Source organism: Poromitra crassiceps, assembly GCF_964638095.1.
Source record: "Poromitra crassiceps genome assembly, chromosome: 14".
In the NCBI taxonomy this organism is placed as follows: Eukaryota; Metazoa; Chordata; class Actinopteri; order Beryciformes; family Melamphaidae; genus Poromitra; species Poromitra crassiceps.
This window is the reverse complement of record NC_139633.1, coordinates 27,684,041-27,710,098: the sequence shown is the minus strand read 5'-3', so window position 1 is coordinate 27,710,098 and position 26,058 is coordinate 27,684,041. Positions and strand designations below refer to the sequence as shown.

Genomic DNA, 26,058 nt, shown 5'->3' with positions numbered 1-26,058 from the left:
ATGTGTGTGTGTGTCTGTGTGTGTATATAATGCGTATGTGCATGCATTGGTGCATTTATTGTGACAAATACATGTCAACACGGGATTTGTCCATCCTGGACCTTTATTATGCAAATTTCCAGCTCAATATTTTATTCTTGGACTCCACTAGAGTAGCTTTGCATGATTCACAGTTAAATTTGTTTTGATTATTTATTATTAAAAAAAAAAAAAAAAAAAAAAAAAAAAATCCTAAACTAAAACTCGTACCACTGTTCCTTCAGGATTTGTAGTTGTCATAGACTGTGCTCCATAGTTGATTGCTCTATTGCTGACAAAAAGTGTGTTATTGTAAGTCGCTTTGGATAAAAGCGTCTGCCAAATGACGTAATGTAATGTAATGTAATGTAATGTTATTATTATTATTATTATTATTATATTATTAATCTTGTACTGTCCCTTTATGGAGCCTCTCAGTTCAGCCTCTGTCTGACACAGGTGGTTTTAGCTCCTGTCTCTTTAAGGGCCCTCTTCCGAGGAGACCACTACGTTCTGATTGGCCAGCTTTAAGGTTATCAGTCGTGTTAAGTTACTGCCAATGAAAAAACTAAAATTTCCTGCTTTACTGCTTCATATTAAAAGCTTTTAAATGGCTAAATAAATAACGGGAAACCATTATTCTGAAGAATTGACAGGAAATGAAGCGTGTTCCTCACCGAATTAGCTTGAATTAGCTTAGCTTTGTTAGGCCGCACGCTAAAAACAGCCGATATTTCTGCAGTGAATCAGTTAGAAATAATGCAGGGAGGAATAGTCCAACTAGAAAGACACACACACACACACCAGTACGACTGTAACTACTACTAACAGAGAAACAACTATAGGGTAAATGTAGTGCATACGTACATCTCAAACACAATAATGAAGTATCAGTAAAAAATCTTGAATCTTGAATCATTGTTGAACACCAGTGAAATCATGTGAATGATTCAACCCACAAAACAAATTTGTTTTGTGGGTTTGCTGTAGTTGGTCCGAAAGTCCAAACCATCCAAAGAAAAATGTCACACTACAAATGAACCGAACCGTGGTCCAGTTTGATCGAGACCAAGACCACCTCTTTTAAATCGGACCAAGGTTCGGCTGTTTGGTCCGGACCGTGCTCAGATCAAAATAAAAAGTCCTAAAGTCCAAACCCAATGAGGTAGGTGTGAAAGGCCCCTTAAATGACATGACTGCGAGCAAAGTAGCTGTAGCATCTCTCCGATCGATATTCTAGTTTGTAGATTGACGCGTCCGGTGTCACGAGTTGCGTGTCGATACAGGCAGAAACACATTGCTCACTCACAGGACAGAGTCCCTTGTCTCTGCCCTGGGGCATCGGGGAGATTATTCCTCAGATCAGATTAATCATCAGACCATTCGGAACCAGAGGTGAAGAGCACCTCCTACTGGTCCTCCAACACCACTTCCAGCAGCACCAGTCTCCCATCCAAGGAGTATCCTAGATGGTCAGAGCAGAGAGCCCTCAGCTCCCATTTTGATTGTACTACGCAACTTAACCGGCCCACGATATGTGTACAATGGCTCGTTAACACAGCAGCACACGATGTCTATTTGTTAGTCAATTGAGTGTTAAATGCTCAGACGGAGATGTAGATCGTTTGCCATTTTAAAGGCAAATATGTCATCATTAAGGTGACGCGTAAGTGAGTGAGGGGTGAGAGATGATGAAACAAGGGGCTGCGTAGAAGACTTCATTGCATTTAATACACACATCACACACACACACGCACGCACGCACACACACACACACACACACACACACACACACACACACACACACACACAAACACGCACGCACACACACGCACACGCACACACACACGCACGTGTGTCACAAGCATTTACCAGATAATGAGGAGCAATTACAATACTCATCGTTTTATCTGCTGTTATTTAATTATGAGGTACCAGGGGCACATTAACACACACACACACAGACACGCACACACACGCACGCACGCACACACACAAGCACACACACGCACACACACACACACACACACGCGCGCGCACACACACACACACACACACACACACACGCGCACGCACACACAAACACACACACGCTCCTCTGAGCAGAAATACACTAACAGCACTGGATACAAAGAGGAGGTGCACACAGCTATAAGTGGCTGTGGTTGGATACACAGCAGCAGGCAGTGTAAATGAGCTGGTGATGGTGAAATCCTTGTGTGTCTCATTGCATGAAATCAGTTCTATCCCGGCTCCACACAAAACGGCTCCGGCGGGCAGGTCGGCCAATCAAACTCAATTGCAGGAATAGGCGGCCGTGCGCCTTTTCACCATAACTAGAGATGCACCGATCCGCATTTTTTCAGTTCCGATCCGATTCCGATACCCGAATTTGGATATCTGCCGATTACCGATACTGATTCCGATACCGAGCTCTTGGCAACTCTCCCGAGGAGCTGCAGCCTCCATAGTAGCTGGCTTCAACTGTGACATCAGTTATCATCATGGTAATCAATGATCTCATAGCATTAGCTACCTGGCTCATGATATTCCACAATATTCAATTAAACAATTAATAAAGGTCATTAGATATTTACAAAACAATTGATCCACTCAAAATTATTAAAGGAGAATTTCGGTTTTTTCGAACCTGGAGCCATCTCCTGCCATTAATTATGATTTGTCCACTCACCAGGCGATCCCCGCGGTGTATCTGGGCGTCCTAGCGTTGTTTTGATATCAATAGCGTCCAAGTCAGTCGTAAAGTGGAGTTGATTTGGGGCCAAGTGTGAGCCTGTATTTCCTGCATCTAAATAGCTATTTTTCTTCCCTTTTTCGCCAAATATCGCCGTAATCTGATCCGTCAACATCCAGCCGAGTGTTATTTCACCCCAGGCTGTTTCCTGGACTGCACAGGGATCAAATTACCTCAAACGTGATCTAGGTCACCAAGTCTCGTGAAGTCCCGCGATACTTTCCTGTCGACTGGCCAAATACAGGCAGGACGCTTTGCGGTCGTGGTTTTAGCGTAACCTATGTGGGGTTTGGCGTAACCTATGTGGGGTTTGGCATAACCTTCGTTATTTCGAATCCCACATAGGTTACGCCAAACCCCACATAGGTTACGCTAAAACCACGACCGCAAAGCGTCCTGCCTGTATTTGGCCAGTCGACAGGAAAGTATCGCGGGACTTCACGAGACTTGGTGACCTAGATCACGTTTGAGGTAATTTGATCCCTGTGCAGTCCAGGAAACAGCCTGGGGTGAAATAACACTCGGCTGGATGTTGACGGATCTGATTACGGCGATATGTGGCGAAAACGGGAAGAAAAATAGCTATTTAGATGCAGGAAATACAGGCTACCACTTCGCCCCAAATCAACTCCATTTTACGACTGACTTGGACGATATTGATCTCAAAACAACGCTAGGACGCCCAGAAACGCTGCAGACATCGCTAGGTGAGTGGCCAAATCATAATTAATGCCAGGAAATGGCTCCAGGTTAAAAAACCCCGAAATTCTCCTTTAAGATAACATTTCAAGTAAAAAGTGACAATTAAACACCCCTGCGACTAAAATATCTTCAAAATGAAGGACATGTTGTTGAGATAGCTAACCGCTACTACCTCACTTCTACTACTATGTACTAGCACTGTTTCATGTTATGTTCTGGTGGGTTTATGGTCCAGTGCAGTGCAGGCTATGAATAGAATGTGGATCAGCGACGTTAGTCCGATATCCGACATGTGCATTATGTCATATCGGCACCCGATACCGATATCCCATCCCTAACCGTAACACCACTGCTTCATTTAGAGCCTTAGCAGTAGAAGTGGTGGAAACTTTATTCAAGGTTCCCCCTTCCACACTTCTCTTGCTTTGCTTTCCGATTCCTGGCAAACACTCAAGGTCTTGTTGCAGCTACGGTGCCGGTGGTACCAAACAGCTACGGTGCCGGGCCGGCGGTACCAAACAGTCCAAAACATGACAAGAACACAGCAAAAACACAACAACAACTGCACTCTTATAAATGTTTGATAAGCAGCCCGGGATGATGGAAAAGCCTGGACTTGACGAGACCTTGACGTAGAAACAGCGTCCTGTCAAGGGTTTGGATGTTTGTTTTTTAACCTGCCATTTTTAGCCCTACATTTTTCATTTAAAGCAGCTACGAGCAAGATTTTCAATTGTTATTAAACAGTCTAAATTTAATATCGATGCATCACAGCTTACCTCTTAATAGTAGACGAGACCAACGCAGAGTAGTCTCGCTTGAACCCCGAGTGAATCGGCCAGTGTTGCCTTGTCTGCGGCCGGGGCAGATCAGGAAGTGAAATGAAACGGTTTGCGGCAGCCACTTCGACCATAACCACAAAATAACAAAATTACTTCCCAAAAAACTGTTAGAATATAACAAGAGATGTTCGCGAGTGTAGCAAGCCCCTGCATGGCGTTCTCCTTGTTTATGGTCCGTTTATGGCAGAGCGAAATGGCGGAAGGCAGGCAGCTGCCGTAAACCGTTTCGTTTTACTTCCGGGTTTATCCGGCCCGCCGGTAGACAGATAGAGAGAGAGAGAGCCTGGTGACGCGAGGTTAGTAGACAGACACAGACTCTATAATCATCAAGAGAGCAATCTCCGATTCACACGGCTTTGGTCTCAGCTACTATTATAGGTAAGATGTGATGCATCAATATTGTAATTATACTGTTTAATAACAATCGAAAAAATCTTGCTCGTAAATGCTTTAAGTATATCACTCTGCATTTTTCTGGTGATTAAAAGCATCGTGAATTGCAACAGACAGCCAAATTGCGAGACAGGGCTTGAGTGAAGGTGGACTGTAGCCGGACACCGCCACGGCCCGTCTCCGAGGAGGCAGACCCGGACGGGGGAGCGGGCGACCTGAAGCAAGACAGCCGCGGGTGTCCTGAGAGCTCTGCTGGAAGCTCATTGCTCAGCCAGAGGTGTAAAGTGTTAAAGCCAGACAGAAGACACGTGCACGTGTGTGTGTGTGTGATCCGTTCACACAGGGGACGAGGGATTACCTTTGAGGATTACGAGCGTATCCTGCTAGCAAAAACAAAAAGGGGCCCTTAGAGACACACACATTAGCATCGCACAGATAGCATCGCACAGATTAGCATCACACAGATAGCATCGCACAGATGGCATCACACAGATAGCATCGCAGACTCCCTGCGGACTGCAGACTTAGATGGAGTTCTCAGATGGAGCGATGACACGCAGAGGGAACAAAAGGTTGTTCTAAGTTGCACGTGAACAACACCGGCGGAGGAGCTGTGATCCTCCCACACCGTGTTCTTTGCATAATTCAAGAAGTCTAAAACAAAACCGTGTTATTTGCCATAAAGGATGAGTTCTTAATCCAAACCAAAAGGGGCCACGCTCCTATATGCATTTGAAATAATAACATTTTAATCCAATTTGCTGCACAATAATTACCACCACTACTACCCCGAGTCACAAGAAACAACTAATCATTGTTCTTCTTATGCATGAAAACACAAAATGTTCGGTGGATGCATGATGGTGTCTGTGAGAAGACTGGGCTCATCTCATTTAAATTGCTGTGACTTTACGGAGCTTCAGTAGGAAGATGGTTGATGCCCAAACACAAAGCACACACACAGGCTCAGTCTAAGAAGCTGCAGCGCCATCTGGTGTTTCAATCTGCAACAATCACCGGCCACCACCACATATAGAGAGCCAAAGTGTGGAACGTCACTTCCTGCTTCAGCACTGTACCACAGATTTTCATCCGCCATTTATTTTCCCATAGACATTTCGTAAAATGCGTATGACAAGAGTTTTACTCGTTCAAACCAAACAGTTGAGATATATTTATAAACGGGCGAGATCGCGTAACATTCCACTCGGACCAAAAGGTAAAAGAAATTGCGGGTTTAAAGAAAATATTTGTTCGTTGTTGTTCTTGTAAGTTTTGGTCTGAGTGAAATGTTCTATTGTCTCTCCAGATTCTAAATATATCTGAACCGTTTGGTTTGACCAAGTAAATGTCGATGGTGACGTCCACTTTGCCTCTCTATAGCCATAGACACACACTGCTCTCACTTGACAGCAGCTCCAGGCTGCAGTTATCAGTAAGACTGCAGACTGAACACACTATCTCAACATCAAAGGCCACCACCGACTGACAGCGGTTCAGACTGTGCGCACCACCGTGGCAGACTGCACCACCATGGCAGACTGCACCACCGTGGCAGACTGCACCACCGTGGCAGACTGCACCACCGTGGCAGACTGCACCACCATGGCAGACTGCACCACCGTGGCAGACTGCACCGACAGGCAGGCCACTCTCAATAACTTCAAAACAGAGCTTTTCAACAACAAGAGACAAACCGCAATGGATCGGATCATTTGATTGGATGACAGCACATACAATAAGCACAAATAGCCAACAAAGACTATGGAAAAACTGCAGATGGGTATAATTTTGATAGTTGATTAATCATACTACCAACTTCTCTGCTAACCAGACAGTAGGGCTTTTTTGTCATGTCATAAGCCAGTTCAAGGTGCTACATGTAGCATTTTTAAACATCAATATAGCACTAATCAATAGATGTGATACCATGGTGTAATTACTGGAAACAAACGAGAGCATGGCGGAGAGACGATTGGTAGCCTCCATCTCCACCTCCGTCTCTTGTTCCTGTACGGTAATGACACTAACATGAACGTGGAAAACATCGATTGATGCGACACATCGCACGCTTTGTTTGAGCGGCGCACCCTTTACGTGTCAAAACGCTTTGTGTTTTTGCGATTGCGGCCATTTACCGGAGTCGTTGCGCAGGTAGGAGGACATGGCCGGGATGAGGCAGGACTGGCTGAGCAGCTCCTGCAGCACGGCCGGCAGCGCCGAGCTGTTTTGGGCCCTGCCGTCTGCCGTAGGGGGCGGGGCCTCGCCGCCGCCGCCGTGGCCCCCGGCGCAGCCCGCCGGGTTGATGTAGCTCGCCAGGACCTGATGGGGCCAAGTGGAGACGAGAGGTTAGCGTGACGTTATGGTAGCTGAGCTCATCACAACACAGTCGTTGCTAATTATAATAAATGTAAATTACCGTCTCGATTTTAGCACTACCACCCCCATTTAATACCAGCCGCTCTGGTTAGACGGTATATTTTTTAAATAAATGTTACGTTATAAACATTTGACATTGTGCCAGACGCCAGAGCATTGTGTCGTATGGCGTCTTTGGAAACGACATGAATGTGATCAATAATTTTGGCCTTCACAATACATTTGAAATGATTAATTCCCCGTCTGATTGCAGTTTTATAGTTGCCATCCAATTCCATTAGGCTCATGGCAAACATTGCAAAATGCAGCAGTTAGAGGAGAATTTGCTGGGGGACAATTTTGTCTTTCTCTGCCATTCTGGCAAATGTAGCATGCAGTCCACTTAACTTGCTCACAGGCGTGGATCACCGGGGTGGCTGTTAAAAGAAATAACCTGTTGATTTACACCGGCTGTCACCTTGGCTATTACGGAGAATATGGCAACGGTAAATGTGGCTCCGGTCGTGCCAATCACAGCCCTGCGCATTTATGAGGAAGTTCAAATTACCTCTCGCATAGCACTAACTGCGCTGTGCGAAAGCACTGAGTTTTTCATGAGCGTGGAGACCAAGATGAGGGACTGATCTCTTTTTGGGTCATGCACAGAGCAAAAAAAACACGGGGTATAGTAACACACTGCACGCAGCACTCCGGAGGCGTAACTTGCCTGAAGTAGGCAGGTGACGTGCTCCTCCTCCAGCCGTTGCTTGGTGAGGGCCTGCTCCACGTCCCAGCCGGACGCGGTGGATCCGGTCCCGAAGCCGGTTCCTTTGGCCCAGTAGAGCTGCTGCTCCTCACTGGTGCCCCCGCCGTGACCACTGGATACCTGAGGCTACAGACAGAACGCAACAGAACTTATGAGTTATGGGATTAGTACAACTTCCAGCTTTAGTTTCGGTACAGTAGAAATGCAGGAGATTCAGCACCATTGATTTAGACAAATGGTTTTTGAAGAACATCCGAACAGACATGGTGGAAAGCAGCGTGGAATTGACCAGTTGCCACGACGCACACTCCCGTGTCCCGCCAACGTACTACTACGCCAACGACTCATGTTACCATTGCACAGCCAATACAGGCTATGTGCAGGAATCCTGAAGTTAAATTCAATACTTTTTAAGACCTCTTTTTAAGACCCTTTCTATATATTTTAAGACCTCAACGCCACTTCAGCCACATCAGCGATAGGGGTGTAAATCACAAGCGAGACCCCGTGGATACCCTGCAACGGTTGTGCGAGAGATGCACGTCGAATATTTATCAGGGCCAGATGTCGTCGGATGACCGCAAAATCACCCACTGTCTTCACCGAGCGAAGGCACTGGGGGTTTGTGCTAAGTTGTTATACTCGCGCGTCTGATTTAGGTATTCAAAACGGCGTCGAGTAGCTAACAAATCTATCCGGCAAACTTCATTAAGTAGCTCATTCGTCTCAGCTAACTATTTTGGTTCTACTCGGTTAAATCTGTTCATATTTTTTCTCTCTCAAAAATATTCAGACGATCGTGAACCGTGAATATTGACACTACAGCGACACGCGCATTTCTGGGAGAATTTGCTGGCAATAATTCGTGCTTCGTCCCGCCACAGCGACCTAGGGTTTGGCGTCCGTGTTCCTTTCAGAGTCCAAAAGACTTCTCCTACAAGGCGAGCAGAAGCGCTGGCTGTCCAGGCCCCTGCAGACGGCTCAATAGAAGCCTAATCAGTCACTTTAATGGGCATGACAGTCAAGGGGAGTGCAAGACTCAATTCCTATTCCTGATGCTCCACCATTCCCCTTGCTTTCCAGCGTGGAGGTGTCAATAACACAAAGGACGAGTGGTCTGACAACTCCACCTGCCTCTTATCATTCAGGCCAAACAATTAAGCAGTTTGTCAGCGGCGGCTCACTGGGAGATAAGCGTGAGAGAGGCCTTGGACTAAAGGGGCCAGTAGGGAGCCATTAATAACGGCAGTGATTTTTTTTCTCCCCGTTTCTCCGGCAAACGTTCACTCAGGGAAAGTGACAGGATGGCCTATCGTGTCACGTCGGAATGATTAGCGGGAGCGTCTGGAAAAGCCGACGGGAGCCGGACAGCGTTTCGTCAAAGCTTTTCTAGGTCAACTCTCCAGCCAAGCCAAAGTTAATTTGGGCCATTCCTCATGCCAAAGTCTCCTTAATCATCAAACATATTTCCACTGATCAGTCTTATGGCGTATGGAACGGCCAAGTTACAAGTTATGTAACGGCCGAGTCAGAGTTCTCATCCAAGTTTTGTTCTAACGATTTGACTTCTCTTCATGGCCCAACACAGTAGAAGACGACTGGAAAAGAGCATGGCGCTCCGTTGACTTTCTGCAGATACAAATTGACAAGTGGGCAATCTGTTTATATTTTTTGTCCCACTGATGATAACATAGGAGGCATTGTGACATCACTGATGATGTCATAAGACTGATGATGTCATTAGTGATGTCATGAGAGCAAACATCACTGATGATGTCATAGGCACTGATGTAAACTTAAGCACACAGACACACGCACATGTAAACTTGAGGGCAATAACATTTTGTGAGCAACACACACACACACACACACCCGCGCTTGTACGCCAATAGGGCGGGTGAGGCTGCGCGGCGGCCGAACTGCGTATGCGAGCTGCAGGGCCAGCTCAGCGAGCTGCAGGGCGGGCGAGGCCACGCAGCGGCCAACCTAGTGAGCCCACGCAGCGGGCGAGCATAGGAATTGAGTGCGCACCGTGCGAGATGCCTAGTAAAGTTAAAAAAGAAAAGAAAAAACGTTTTTTTTTTTTTTTTTGGACGAGTCTTCTGTTTGGCAAGTCTTCAGTTCTTCAAGGGACTAGTTTAGGGTTAGGGAATGAGTCCAGTCAATTGAAGTCACTCTCAACTATAGACAACTATATACGCTATAAGCGTGCGTGTGTGTGTGTGTGTGCGTGTGTGTATAGCTTGTACCTCGGAGGGGTTGTTGTTGGCGTTGGGGACGCGCGGCGCGTGGTGGCTGAGAGCCGACAGGCAGGCCAGGATGAGGTGGATGGCGCCGATCTCCAGGGCCATGCGGCGCAGCAGCACGCCGTCGTCGGTGGTCAGCGGCGTGCTGCTGAACAGCGCACGCAGCACGTGGAACGGCAGCGTCGGCAACACGTTGGCCGATGGAGACTGCAGGATGTGGCCTGGCGGGACGAGAAAAGAGTCTGAAATATCACGACATCATAATCGGAGATGGACGATGCCGACTGAATCCCGATATCGGCTTGATATATCAGTGTAACCCCGTTAATAGTACATTTTAAATAACTATGTGACATCATCATGCTTTACCATCATGAGTTGGATCTTGAACATCTATTTCTATATGTATTTTGAAACGGCAAAAACGTGCATGTTTGCTAAAGGGAGTGTGGGATGGCGTGGGCATATTGAGAGAAGCATAAAGTATCTATTACTATCTCATCATGACTAAGGGCAAAGACAAGCAGCCGGTTAAAATGGCAGCCTGATGTGCTGTGTGACCAGTGTCACCAAACAAGCTGTCCCCATCCATCATTCACAAGCGCTCTTATCTCAAAGGACTTGGAAAACACACCCAAATTCACAAACACACACACACACACACACACACACACACACACACACACGCAAGAGGCAACAGCACACAAACAAGACATATGCACACACATGCGAGAGCATTGGAATGTGTAGAACATTATAGAGAGCCAAAGTGAAACGTCACTTCCTGCTTTCTCCCTGTACCAGTGCTGCGAAAAATATGAATGGCGGTGGACGGAGAATAAGCTTACATTTTTGATCCCGTTTGAATTGTGCCACTGCCAATGCTAATTTTGGGTTGGAATTTAATATAACATAACTTAACTTTGCATGTAAAGAAAGTCAGTTTGTCGTCAAACTGAAACGTAGGGGTTAGTTTTGTATAAAAACTACATCGCTCGTGGAAGCTCGTGGCATGTCGCCGGTCTTCAGCTTTGCCGGTAGAGAAAGTGACGTCACTTAGGCGACAGTGTATGTAGTCTTTCTGATTTATAACTTCTAGTGCAACAGTTTGGCGACAAACTGCGACTTTCTTGACATGCAAAGTTATGTTTAAAATCGACAAAATTTACGTTGGCACCCTGTGGCACAATTCAAACGGGATCTAAAATGTAACCTTATTCTCCGTCCACCTGCCATTCATATTTTTCTCAGCGCAGGTACAGGGAGAGAAAGCAGGAAGTGACGTTTCACTTTGCCTCTCTATTGACTTGTTTTTTTTATCAACCAACTTCCACCGTGACCATGTGACACTTACTGCCCTCGCCGTCGTCGGTGACGCCCAGCACCAGGCGCAGCAGGCACTGGGCGTGCTTCCTCTCCTTCAGCAGCACCTCGGCGTAGCCGGGCAGACGCAGGAAGAGGCCGAACGCCGCCAGCGAGTGGGCGGGGATGGGCGACATGGTCTGCACGGAGGAGGACGCCGCCGACGCCGCCGCCTGCGACTGCTGCTGCTTGTTGATGGGCGGAGGCTCGGTGGCGATGGTCTCCGGCGCCTCGTACACCAGCTCGCCCGACTGCTCGATGGTGACCCACTCGAACTGGTCGCTGTCCTTGGGCTTCTCCTGCGTGGCGGAGGGCACCACCGGGGCGCTGACCTGTGGGGAAAAACCGGGGTGGGGGGGAGGGGGGGGTGTCAAATGTTAGCGGAAGTGAAAGGGAGGCAACGCTGACAGATGGGCTAACGACAGCAGGAATTTTTTCCGGTGTCAGGATGTGTTGACGTTGAGCGATGAAGGAGAATAGAGATTGCTGCCTCTCAGCAAGTGGACAACTATTTTCTAGTGCCGTCACAAAAGCCCAAAACACAATTTCTGCTTCTGCTTCGATAGCATCGCAACGATCCAACGGAGAAGGATATTGGAGAAGGATGATTGGAAGAGAGAGAGCTGCAGTCTGGATGTCAACAGCAGCAAATGTAGCTTTTCTTTTTTCGATCCGAGTCAAAAAGCTGAAAACAGTGCAACAGCGTAAAAAAAAAAATCTGTTATTGTGCCAATACTAGTAGTTTCATCTGCGTAAGAAAAAAAAAAAAAAAGCGATATACAGTAGGGGTGCACCGATCACGTTTTTTGCCACCGATCGCCTATGGATAATATCTGCCCGACCGATCACCGATATATAAACTCCTCAAAGAAAGTTTGGAAACGTTATTTTAGGTCGATTATTTCTCCCCTTTAATAATACCAATTGGCATTGTATTTTATATCGTTGGAAAGCCTGATTAGTTATAGGGCTTTTTTTTTATAAAAAAAAAAAAAAGTAATATAAAAAAATATCGGCAATCAGCCGAAATATCGGCAATCAGCCGATCGCATATTTGAGATCAAAATCGGCCGATACAGATTGCTCGCCCGATGGATCGATCGGTGCACCCCTAATATACAGTAAGGCACTTGGTGAACTCATCCTGAAAATTAGCCTGGTATCAGACTGACGACTTGTCAAGTCTGAGATTGCTCTCTGTTTAACCAATTTCTATGAGGGGAATCGCCCAGGGGAATTATATTTTCCCTACTCCAATCACTAGAGACCAACGGATCCGCCTGAACCTAACGTTAGTTAATAAAGTCGGGACAACGCAAAAAACAACAATCTCCCTTTGAATAAATGTCTCCAAAGCGGAGTGCCGTTCGGATTTCAAAGTGGTACTTTTAATCAATTACAGCAGCGTCTCTCTCATCTAAGGCATTGTTATTACTCCTCAGCGCACTTGACAACCGCTTGACAACAGCTAGTTCTGCCCGTTGTGCGGTTTATTGACGCTGATTGGCTAATGGTTAGTGCCCCTCAGCGATCATTGGCTAATCATTCTGTCAACTGAAGAAAATGAATTTGCATATCACGTTGTCAGACCAGAAGCAGCCAAAGCTCAACTGTGTAGAGTCGTGGATTCAAAGGTCTGGACCCAGGCCACCTGAAAATACTCCCTTGAAATAAACCTACTACTGTTAACGCATTTGAACACTGACGTGCTTAAAGGAACAGCTCACCATAAAATCCAAAATACATATTTTTCCTCTCACCTGTAGTGCTATTTATCCATCTAGATTGTTTTGGGATAGTTGCCTGGGTTTTGGAGATATTGGCATTAGAGATGTTTGCCTTCTCTCCAATACAATGGAACTGGACGGCACTCGGCATGTGGTGCTCACAGTGCCAAAGAAATACATTTGAAAAACTCAACAGCAGTGTCTCTTTACAGAAATCATGACCCGTTTACTCAAGATAATCCACAGACCTTGTTGTGAGCAGTTTCATATAGGAACTATTTTCTTTTGACCTGCTTTCGAACTACACCCAGTCACCCACTAGCTGCTAGCTAGTTCCTACATGAAACTAGCAGCAGGTAGCTAGCGGGTGTAGTTCGGCCAAAAATAGTTCCTACATAAAACTGCTCACAACAAGTCTGTGGATTATCCTGAGTAACTGGGTCATGATTTCTGAAAAGAGCCATTGCTGCTGAGTTTTTCCAATTGTATTTTTTGGCGCATTGAGCACCACAAGCCGAGTGCCATCCAGTTCCATTGTATCGGAGAGAAGGCAGACATCTCTATGGCTGATATCTCCAAAACCCAGACAACTAACACAAAACAATCTAGATGGATAAACAAACAGCACTACAGGTGAGGGGAAGAATATGTATTTTTGATTTTAGGGTGAGCCGTTTAAGCTAGTGTAGCCTTTAAGCTACACTCCTGTATATAAACTACACGTGCCTTCACTTGTGCGTAAGCTTAACCTCTCAGTGTAACAATGTCATGATCCAAATCAATCCAATCAGATGAAGCTAGGCTGCACTAAAAGCCTGGGCAGAGCAGCAGCAGCAGTGTGTAAAAGCTCTGCTCCAGTGGGAAGTCAACCTTAGAAAAACAATGCAGGCACACAAGTGCCTCACCTGCATCAATATATAGCCTGCTGTTCTCTTTGCTAATGGTCTCACTCCAGGTGAGCCAGCTCAACCGCTTCAATTATTCACCAAGACAAGTGTCTGCCCTACAAACACACAGCATCAACAACGCTACAGAGAACAGCATGACCCCTTTCAGGGCACAACCGCCACATCTTAACGCCCGTTTAAAGAAAAGTGCAATATTTAAGACAGATGCCAGAGCCCAAAATGATCATCATATATCAAGAGTGGGAGTTGATGGGGATGTTGATCAATGCTAATGTGTCAACCATGACTTGTTTCAAGTTCCGAGTTTTCCTTATTGAATGTTCTCTTGGCAGTTTATGTAGCTGAAATGATGAGAATATTTACAATGGATAAAATCAATGGAGTACAGCATAAAAATATAAAACCACAATTTAGAATCAAAACAATAATAAATTGGTGAATCTTCGGTATTTCCTCAACAGTCTATGGCATTGATGGGTAAGGCTGTTCATTCTATATTATTTGGCATTCAGGAGAGATGGGAGGAATGGGATGGGTGATTTTTCACATCTTTCTGTTCTTGTTTTGGGCATGTGTCGAGTTGGGTGCTGTTTCTGGTTTGGGCGATTTGACGTTTGGGCTCTGGTAGGTGGCAGCCAGGCTCTGAAAGGGGGAATCCAGAAGACCCAAGGCAAAGTCCCTGCATAGTGTCTTGGAGGGTAGGTAGTGACAGGGTTTGGAGTGCGTCGTGATAGCTGGAATATGCTCTGCCAATTATGATTCTGCAGGCACGTTTCTGGACACGCTCCATCTGGTCTGACAGAGCCTGCGTCAGGGCTCCCATGCCACGCCGGACAGGCATAATACTCCAGAGTGGGGCGGACGTATCCTGTATGTATATTGTTGCCAGGTCTGATTTTGGCACACCTGACCTTCTCAACCTTCTCAGGAAGTACAGCTTTGTATTGGCTTTCTTAACCATGGCATCGGTGTGTGCTCCTTGGGCAGGAGCTGAGAGCTCTGGCTTTCAAAAAAAACTCACTTTCCAACCCACACTCACACTACCCACACTATTAAAGACACGTTCTCAAGTCATAAAAAATAAATCAACTAAGTATCCATTAGTTGTACTGACATTGAGTATGTTTAGATGCACACTCCAATTACTGGGAGTACTCGGATCATGCCCTTAACCCAATTAACTTGTTAGTCTGCATGTAAACCTTCTCATGGTTCTTAATGTCAAATGAAGAGCAACATTTTAAACGGCAACACAAAGAGCTTGCTTGGTAGTCGTGGTGGGGCGCCTGATGCCAGCCATCCCTGACTCGGAGAGCGCCTGAATAAATGAATCTCCTGCACCTATTTAAAAGGAGCAGGAGTGCCGAATGGAAGAGGGGTTTGCTGGCCTGCTGGGAGGAGATACAATAACAACACAAAAGAGATTCAGTACCTGGCAGCTTTCACGGTGTTTTCCAGCTATTTAGCTACTCAAATCGACGCCTCATTGTTTTCAATTACTGCTAAAGTGATCATTTAATTTCATTTACAAGGCATCGTGTGCTGTAGTACGGAGGTAGCGCTTCATGGGAGGGAAACACTAGTCTGATTTAGTCTATGTAGCAAAGCCTCCAGGAAATGCCATCCCTCTCAATCACAAGGCCTGGAGACCAGGGTCAGGAGTGGTAGCCATTGCGTGGCCGCTTGAGTTCTTTGTTCGCTCTGAAACACTGCAAAAATGTTATTTTTTTTCATAATAGTTTGGCAATTTGAACTCCTTCCCCCCACCTCACAGATTTTGGATTTAAAGACAGATGAGACAGCGGCACTTCAGTCCATTCTAGTTATTGTAGCAGCAGGTGTGTACACTACAATAGATTCCATACAGTACAAAATTCCGAAAAAGGTGTGGACCCCCTAGTCTTTCACAGGTGAATATCCAGACATTTGCGTTATCACGGCACCCTGGACTATTTTATGCATTTTGGCTCTCGCCAGGCACGCTTCAATGAATAAACTTAACTAAACGTTTGGCCTCTTTGGGTCTGTGAAATATGAGCTGGGTGAAGGTAAAGCCAGCCTCCACGTCACGTTGAAGGCTGGCTTCACCCAGGCTAGAACGTCCCCACATTCTACTTCCAAGGTTCCCACCATGGCCCTGATAAAAAAATCAATCAAGCAATCCATGACTATCAACTGTAGGTGTGTGTGTGTGTGTGTGTGTGTGTGTGTGTGTGTGTGTGTGTGTGTGTGTGTGTGTGTGTGTGTGTGTGTGTGTGTGTGTGTGTGTGGTCTGTGTGTGACTGTGTGGCTGGGGGAGTGTCTGTGCACTCCTCCTCTTTGTCTGACTGTGCTCTGCTGTGTCAAATCAAGCAAGTACGCTAATACAACATTATTTAATTGAATTATTGAAACGGCCCGACCCCGGCCGGCCCGGACCTATTAATAAAAAATAAATAAAAAACAAGCCCGGCCTCGGCCCGTTTTGGTCGGCCCGAGGGGCCCGTGAGGGTACCCTCGGGTTTGCAGCTCTCTAACGCGCACACACACACACACTACAAACACACGGTATATATACGATCTTTTTTTTTCTTGATTGTTTATATTTTTCTTAATGTAAGCCTCTGGTTTCCACTCCGGTCAGTCTGAAATCCACCATAATGTAACGTGTGAAAGTGTAAAGTAACCGATATTCCCTGACTTCACCAGTAATTGTATTAAATTCCCAGACTTTCCCCGTCTGGAATACACCCGTCTAAATTCCGCGATACGGACAATCCGTGACTCCGCCCATATCTACAGTATGGCAGCTATGAGTGGGGCGGTCTCACCTGCTGGATGACGTCGGGGTAGAGCATGGGCAGCCTCTCTGCGATGAGGGCCAGGCCGCCCATGCCGGCAAACACCTGGAGCGGTGACTGGATGGGGTTGGTCTCCAGCAGGGACTCGTCGATGGCGTCCAGACACTCCTCGCCGGGCGTCATCAGCTCGTCCTCGGGGCAGCTGCTCAGCATGTCGCAGTGATCCACTGCAAAGAGAAGAGAGACGCCCGTCTGTCATACGTCCGAGGACTCGGGTCGTCAAGAGTATCGATACTGAAAATTTGAAACTGATACAATACTCATTTGCAACAGTTTTGATACCATCAGTGCTTTCTTTTAATGTGAAAAATCGCTGATTTTCCCCTCCCTATCATTGGGTATCTGTTGCTTCAACAAACTAAACGTGTTCTGATGGTTAGAGCAGGGCTAATCTGCTGTCTAAGTTCAAAGTTGTATCAGGACTAGACAGATTATGGAGAAAGTGTGCGTCTGTCCGTCCATCTGTCTAACTTTATTTGTATGCTTCTTGATGTGTCATCATCCACCCCTTCCCGTGGTATCGAAAATGGTATCGAGTATCGATATTTTCCTGGGTATCGGTATCGAAGTAGAAATTCTAGTATCGTGACATCCCTACCGAGGACTGTCTGGCATATGTGACCCTCTTAAGGTTATCTAGTCTTTGCATGCTGCAGCCTATGTGGCGTTATGAGGAGAAGCTCATGGTTGAGAGGAGAATACGAGACCTTCAGTTCCTTTCTAGTGCCGTCTGTAAAGGCCAGTTCAGACCCATGATTCACAAGGAGACCAAACCGTTTGAGAACTTTGTAGGGAGAAAGTTGCAGTGGTGCGAACTGGCCCGTCTCAGCTCGACCAATCAGATCATAGAGAAGTCGGCTGTACCCGTTTCAACAGCCAATCAGGTTATAGTGATGTCAGCTGACCACGTGGGGTCAGTTATAAACTGTCAGCTGGTTGAAATAAGGGAGTTTTGGATGGAGGAAAGAGGATCAACTGATACATCTGTTTGAGGAACAGTCATGTTACAATGATAATCCTACAATATTCCTATAGGGACTCATATTATGTGGGCGGTACTTGGTGAGTTTACAGCCATTTCATCTTATCCTGTATTTATCTCGTATAATCTTACTAATATAATATCAGGCTTCAACTTTAACCTGCACTGCACTGAAGCGGGCGAGGCCACGCAGCGTGCGGGGGGGCCTGGGAAGCATGCGTAGTGTGTGTCTGTGAGCCCGCGAAGCAGGCGAGACCTAGAGAGCAAACCAACGAGGCACGGTAGAAATGAGCGCTGCCAGTTGAGCGGACGGCCAGCGTACGAGGCAGCGAGGGACACTAGAAAGAAGCGCGCGATAGTTCTCATATTATATATTATCCCATAGTATTCCCATGGAGGGCAACGTTAATGGCTTGTGTCACTGAGTTTGGTGAAAACATTGGTTTGTTATTTCAGACATGGATTTGTTTAAGGTATAATAGACCTTATTCGCTAACCCCGGACAGCGCCATATTGTTGACATACCGTCCTGCAGCTGACAACTGTAGTAGCGGCCTTATTGTCGTTTCTGTTCCATTACAAAATAGCGATAGTGATGACGGCGATAAAAACCCCAGAGTTGTTGTTTGTATGCTGCCGTTAATGTCTGTAATAATCAACAAAAGAAAAAACCAGGTGAACAGACTTTGCTGTGAGGAGCTGTCAGAAAGTTTCACCTGTCTCTCCTAACTATCCACACCTCTCCTGTGCTGCTGACGTATCCTCCGTCTCGCTCCCTTCACGTCTGAGGACGGTAGAGATAGAAACAAACCACGGGGACTTTATTGCTCTCATCATTACTACAGCCGTGTGTAACGCAGGTCACCATCCGAACACAATTGGAACGATACAGGTAACGCTAACGGCGGCTAGCTTCCTATAAACGCTGCCTAGGTCTATTAGCACCTCCTCCTCATCAGACTTGTCTCGGTTGCAGGTTTTAGAACGTTGCAGAACCCGCCCGGCACTTTGCAAGCAGCTGCTAGTTTTAACTTGTCTCATCACGAATCGATGATCTGACATTTGTGCGTTCAAACACACAGGAGCGAGCTGAGCTGAGGCTGCTTTTATTTTCACTTCGCTGGCTCAGTCGTGTATTTGGGTGAAAGGAGAAGTGGGAACAGCCGGCACATTCGGTCTAAAAATTGACAATGCATCAAAATGAATGCAGTGTGGTGGTTAATATGTATGCCAAATTGAGGAGTGGCAAAAAATATATAAATAAAATGTCTTGAGTCAAGTCGTATGAGGGATGTTATTTTGGCAATGAGCAAAAATAAGCATGAAACTGACAGATTTTTGAGCAGAGTTTGGCATGAGTTTCTCTGAACTTGCTACCTGTGTCATTGTTCACTACTTGGGTAACCAACTTATGACTGCTGAAGGTTGGGCTACACGATTTTGAAAAAAGAAAAATCTAATTGTGATTATTTTTTACTTATATTGCAATCGCGATATAATTTGCGATGTCAGAGGGAATGATTATCTTTACACTTATTATCATTTCATTGAAAAATCTATCAGTATATATAAATTTGGCAATGTGGGCAATCTGTTTTTTTTGTTTCAAGAATTTTAGCTGGCCACGGCTATGTCGTTTTACATGCGATCAGGCTGAAACTTTCAGGGGGTGTAAAGAGCACCCGTGTGGGTGACTTGACGGAGCCGGATTTTTTAATTAGGTGATTGCCCTAATTACCTAATTACATCAATGATGTCATACCATCACTTATGTCATCAGTGATGTCATACATAGGCATTGTGACATCACCGATGATGTCTTCAGTGACGCACACAGACGAGGGAGAGAGAGGAGAGGGGGAGAGAGACTGAGGGAGAGAGAGGAGAGGGAGAGAGACTGAGGGAGAGAGAGAGAGAGAGAGAGAGGGGGGGGGGGAGACTGAGGGAGAGAGAAAGAGACATTGCCAATAGTGGATGCGAGCTGCAGGGCCAGCTCAGCGAGCTGCAGGGCGCGCGGTGGGGAATCGAGAGCGCGTGATGCCAAGTATATTAAAAGTGATGATGGTGTGATTTTAGTGGGGATCTGTACCAAACAAAGTTGTTTTCTTAAGTCTGTAGAATGTGATGTGTAGGCCAGGACATCTCTGCAGCACAGCAAACATTTCATTTAAAATGGTATTTTGCGTCTAAATCACAAACAGAAGAGCCTCCCAGTGCTCCCTAATTGAGATGGCATCGATTTGCCATATTTTTATTTGGATCACCAAATCCAACCAAAACAAAGTGATGGGATAAAACAAAACACCCGATAACTTAAGTACAGCATTTACACTTTTTCAAAGGCAATAATCAAATCACTTTAGTTTAGTTACATATATAATAAACATGTCGTTTATATAAACGGCTAAAAATGCCTGATGAAAACCAGTTTTGGATCAAGAATAAAAGACAAAATTAACGTTGTTACAGTGTGCCGAACACACCCAATGCCATAAATCACTGTACCTCGTAATTCATCATTCATAAGCAGATTGAATTTGTGAAATGGAGGAAAGGAGAAACCAACAGAGCTATCAGTCCATTACTCTCCCATTCATCAAGTTCAAGCAAGCAAGAAGGAGGCAGAAGGAGGAGGAGGAGGAGGAGAGCCTGACAGCAGCTTCCAATCACCGGAGGCCAGCGTACCATGGTGCCATCTCAATCGCTGGCTGTTCATACATCGATAGGCCTTAATGGTTTGCACTTGAGAAAGGGTGCCCCACCCCTACTGTAGATGAGCTGCGTGCCGATTCGAAAGAACAAAAATAACGACATGCGTACAGACTCGATATAAAATGACGGACACGGTCCAAATGTAGGCGTTTACACGATACCAGGTGAACACAAAGTCAGACCGTCAAAACGGAGCAGATGGTGAAAGGCAAAAATACGCCTCACCTCCGACGGCGCTAAGCCGTTACGGTTGTCCTGCGACGGGGGTGGCCCGGCCGTTTGGTGATGATATAAAGCTCTAGTCGAGTGATGGGTCATCTTCCAAAAAAAGCCACGCATCATCTTCCATGGAGGAGAACGTAAACAGATGATTCGTTGTTCTCCTCATCTCCCTGAAGGGATTTCCCCTCTTGCCCACGCGCCCCTGCTTTTGGTGGTCAATTAAAAAGTCACCGGCCGTTGTGACTCGGAAATTTGACCTGTTTCTCAAACGTTTTGCCATCACAAATATAGTTTTCTTCCATCGAATTGCCCGACAATATCACGGGTGGCTCCATACTATGCTCTTCGCAAATACAATTATTATTTGAACTAATTTCATTGAATTATGGGTGTTTCGTTCAAATGTATAGCATCCGTGGTGTTCCCCGCTCAAGGGAAGGCTTTTGTGATAGCTGCTTATCCTGGGACTGTGTGTGTGTGTGCGTGCATGCGTGCGTGCGTGCGTGCGTGTGTGCGCGCGTGCGTGTGTGTGTGCATACTCAGTTGGACCTGAGGTAAATGGATTCTGCATTATGGCTCCACCTAATCAAAGCCTCAGCGGAGATCTTTAGAAAAACCTCTCTTGGCGCCTTTTCCATCTTTCAATGCCTCCTTCCCTCTTAGCAAAGGCCACGGTAATGCCCCTCCATTTATCAACGGGGGAGATGAATGTGAAAGGATTTGATTTGGGGACGTTTTGGAGAAACGTTAGGGGAGGGAGGAGAGCCAGCACCTTGAGACTGTAAGGTCAGCTCATGCAGAAGCAAAATAAATAGAATGAGCGCACAGTGTGTATTCATGCGTACTGGACAGGCTGAATGGATCTTCTACAGTAGATAGTGGACGCACTTGGCCAAAAATGGACTTTCTTATGCGGGGGGAGAGGAGTGGCTATTAACCCGAGGGCTGAAACGATTCCTCGAGAAACTCGAGGAAACTCGATGACTGAAAAAATCATCACTTGGTTGAATCCATATAACTACAGTATACACACACACTCGTGTTCCACACAGATGATTAGAACTGTTGCACCATGCAAAATGGAGAAAGAGGGAGAAATGAGCGAGGGGCGAAGAGAAGAGGCAGGCCAGAGAAAATGACAGAAACTGTCCAAAGTTTGGGATCCAGGCGTTGCCCAACTTGGCGACTTTGTCGGTAGACTTTGTGACTTCTCAGACCACCCCGGTGACGTCTTTCGTTACCATGGAAAGCAATGTTAATGTGGTGAATCCCAAAACATTTCGCAATAAATTGATATGGCCGATGCCGATTTATCCAGTGTTCAGTGTAAGGCGCGAGATGTCACTGAAGAGAAGAACAGGCAGGTCACTGGCCTCTCAAGCCGGGCCAACAATGTGAACACAGAAGAACACAGGGTGTGTGGTGAGCCAGCTGCTGCATCAGAAGCTACTGTATGGACCTCCTGCTCTGAAACACAGGGTGTGGTGACCCAGCTGCTGCTTCAGAAGCTACTGTATGGACCTCCCGCTCTGAAACACAGGGTGTGGTGACCCAGCTGCTGCTTCAGAAGCTACTGTATGGACCTCCTGCTCTGAAACACAGGGTGTGGTGACCCAGCTGCTGCTTCAGAAGCTACTGTATGGACCTCCTGCTCTGAAACACAGGGTGTGGTGACCCAGCTGCTGCTTCAGAAGCTACTGTATGGACCTCCTGCTCTGAAACACAGGGTGTGGTGACCCAGCTGCTGCTTCAGAAGCTACTGTATGGACCTCCTGCTCTGAAACACAGGGTGTGGTGACCCAGCTGCTGCTTCAGAAGCTACTGTATGGACCTCCTGCTCTGAAACACAGCGTGTGTGGTGACCCAGCTGCTGCTTCAGAAGCTACTGTATGGACCTCCTGCTCTGAAACACAGGGTGTGGTGACCCAGCTGCTGCTTCAGAAGCTACTGTATGGACCTCCTGCTCTAAAAGGTCATCTTCTGTCAGCGCGGGATGGGAGCGCCAAGTGCGAACTGAAGAGGTTTATAAAAGGTGTGATGCAGAAGTATGCGCCTTAGGGGACATTCAGACCAAAAGCGTTTTTGGAGCTGCCAGCGTCTTTCTGCAATTCATTCTCTATGTGAGGACGAGCTAAAAACGTGCTCCTCTTTTAATGAACGCACCTGGCGTTTAGCGCGGTGGGCGTTTTTAAGCTGAAAAAAGTTGAACATTAGAGGAAAAGCGCCCTGCTCGTCTTTTCCACCCCTTCCTACCTTTTCTCCTCCCGAGGGATTTTCAACCTCTGCTGCTGCCAGAATTGGCAATCATTTTTTCGGGTGTAAATGTCCCCTTTAGTCTACACTAGACTCACGCTTCGTTCTTAGAAAACAAAATAACAAAATAGAAAAAATAAACTGGAATAGTTTGAAAGCAGAACGGTTGCAGGAGGATGACAGTAAACAGCCTGAGGTGTTGGCAGACTGGCACTGAGCAGTTTAAACACCTCACAAAGAAAGTATCTCAGCTGCTTTGTAGTCGTGCCACCAAGCATGGGCTCTCTATTGACTATGGCCAAGCTAGCCTGCAGCCAGAGACAGAGACAGAGACAGAGAAGACACACAGGCGAGGCACAAAACCAGCTTCTCATCATGGAGCACAGCAGAGACAGAGGGACAAAGTACACCGCATTCTGTCTAGCTTCAATGAACACTACGGCACGAGTGTAAAGGCAAACAGAGCCTTATGATATGAGCACTATTTGGACTCTGCTTGTCTTTGTACATTTATACAAGAGAGGATCTTGCCTTGCTGTGTCCACTTTGTCAACATTAGTGCTGCTTCACTTGCTACGCGCTTTGCTGTCAGGAAGGGTAGCGCTTTAGAGGTACAGGCAGCCATGTTTTTGTGTTCAAATAAGTGTTAAATGGCTCTATATTCTGACATCAATCACTGAAATAGAGTGTTTGAAACCCTGTCCTCTATCTCTCTCCTGTAGTCCTGCATGCAGGGTGGACGTATCTCCTGTCCTCTATCTCTCTCCTGTAGTCCTGCATGCAGGGTGGACGTATCTCCTGTCCTCTATCTCTCTCCTGTAGTCCTGCATGCAGGGTGCACGTATCTCCTGTCCTCTATCTCTCTCCTGTAGTCCTGCATGCAGGGTGCACGTATCTCCTGTCCTCTATCTCTCTCCTGTAGTCCTGCATGCAGTGCGGACATATCTCCTGTCCTCTCTCTCCTGTAGTCCTGCAGACAGGGTGGACGTATCTCCTGTCCTCTATCTCTCTCCTGTAGTCCTGCATGCAGGGTGGACGTATCTCCTGTCCTCTATCTCTCTCCTGTAGTCCTGCAGGCAGGGTGCACGTATCTCCTGTCCTCTATCTCTCTCCTGTAGTCCTGCATGCAGGGTGCACGTATCTCCTGTCCTCTATCTCTCTCCTGTAGTCCTGCATGCAGGGTGGACGTATCTCCTGTCCTCTATCTCTCTCCTGTAGTCCTGCATGCAGGGTGGACATATCTCCTGTCCTCTATCTCTCTCCTGTAGTCCTGCAGGCAGGGTGGACGTATCTCGTCCTCTATCTCTCTCCTGTAGTCCTGCAGGCAGGGCGGACGTATCTCCTGTCCTCTATCTCTCTCCTGTAGTCCTGCAGGCAGGGTGGACGTATCTCCTGTCCTCTATCTCTCTCCTGTAGTTCTGCATGCAGGGTGGACGTATCTCCTGTCCTCTATCTCTCTCCTGTAGTCCTGAATGCAGGGTGGACGTATCTCCTGTCCTCTATCTCTCTCCTGTAGTTCTGCATGCAGGGTGGACGTATCTCCTGTCCTCTATCTCTCTCCTGTAGTTCTGCATGCAGGGTGAACGTATCTCCTGTCCTCTATCTCTCTCCTGTAGTCCTGCAGGCAGGGCGGACGTATCTCCTGTCCTCTATCTCTCTCCTGTAGTCCTGCATGCAGGGTGGACGTATCTCCTGTCCTCTATCTCTCTCCTGTAGTCCTGCAGGCAGGGCGGACGTATCTCCTGTCCTCTATCTCTCTCCTGTAGTCCTGCAGGCAGGGTGGACGTATCTCCTGTCCTCTATCTCCTGTAGTCCTGCAGGCAGGGTGGACGTATCTCCTGTCCTCTATCTCTCTCCTGTAGTCCTGCATGCAGGGTGGACGTATCTCCTGTCCTCTATCTCTCTGCTGTAGTCCTGCAGGCAGGGTGGACGTATCTCCTGTCCTCTATCTCCTGTAGTCCTGCATGCAGGGTGGACGTATCTCCTGTCCTCTATCTCCTGTAGTCCTGCATGCAGGGTGGACGTATCTCCTGTCCTCTATCTCCTGTAGTCCTGCATGCAGGGTGGACGTATCTCCTGTCCTCTATCTCTCTGCTGTAGTCCTGCTTGCAGGGTGGACGTATCTCCTGTCCTCTATCTCTCTGCTGTAGTCCTGCTTGCAGGGTGGACGTATCTCCTGTCCTCTATCTCTCTGCTGTAGTCCTGCTTGCAGGGTGGACGTATCTCCTGTCCTCTATCTCTCTCCTGTAGTCCTGCTTGCAGGGTGGACATATCTCCACAACAGTAACTCGTAGAGAATCCCGGATGGCAGCATTGGATTCAGGGTGAAGAAATACACAGTCCTTTGGAAGGCATCATGATCTGAGTTGCCGTTTCCCAGAAAATGTCAACTTTTCTCTGATTGGATAAAAATTGGCGCCGACCTCGAACTATATAATCAGAGAAAACCTGAGTCTTGTGAGTTTCTACGAGTTACGGTTGCGGAGATACAGTACATCCGCCCTGCATGCAGGACTACAGGAGAGAGATAGAGGACAGCTATTTCAGTGATTGCTGTCAGAATATAGAGCCATTTAACACTTATTTTAACACAAAAACATCGCTGAATGTACCTTTAACATACTCTAGCCCCGGCACATGAGCACACAGCAGCGGGTCAGCCTGGAGTGGACCACAGCTAGTGCCAACGCTCTGAAAATACACACACACTGCAAGCATGTATATACCTATCTAGTTCTGTTTTAGAGAGTCAGTCAGCCGAGGGTGAACGGCACAACGGTTGTGACATGTATGTTAGTGGACATTAAAAAAACAACAACATTCAAGTGAATGAGATCGCACAGGGATAACCCGGGAACTATGGATTTGTGGATGGAACACAGCATGTTGTTGCACTTTGCCATGAGAGAGATTTGACCAGCTTTGCAGATTGGCCGGTGCTGAGATCATCAAGACCCGAGATGTCAAAGTGT

General features: G+C 46.7%; 1 protein-coding gene across 1 annotated transcript in view; it reads right to left on the bottom strand.

The window, feature by feature from the left end:
- birc6 (baculoviral IAP repeat containing 6) overlaps positions 1–26,058 on the bottom strand; it is a gene marked incomplete at its 5' end in the record, with an annotated part of 179,405 nt that overhangs the window by 77,747 nt on the left and 75,600 nt on the right. The window contains 5 exons of the mRNA XM_083651107.1: positions 6,849–7,032; positions 7,796–7,960; positions 10,084–10,301; positions 11,435–11,774; positions 16,888–17,084. Coding sequence (XP_083507233.1) covers positions 6,849–7,032; positions 7,796–7,960; positions 10,084–10,301; positions 11,435–11,774; positions 16,888–17,084 — 1,104 coding nt within the window. The remainder of the gene's footprint in view (positions 1–6,848; positions 7,033–7,795; positions 7,961–10,083; positions 10,302–11,434; positions 11,775–16,887; positions 17,085–26,058) is intronic.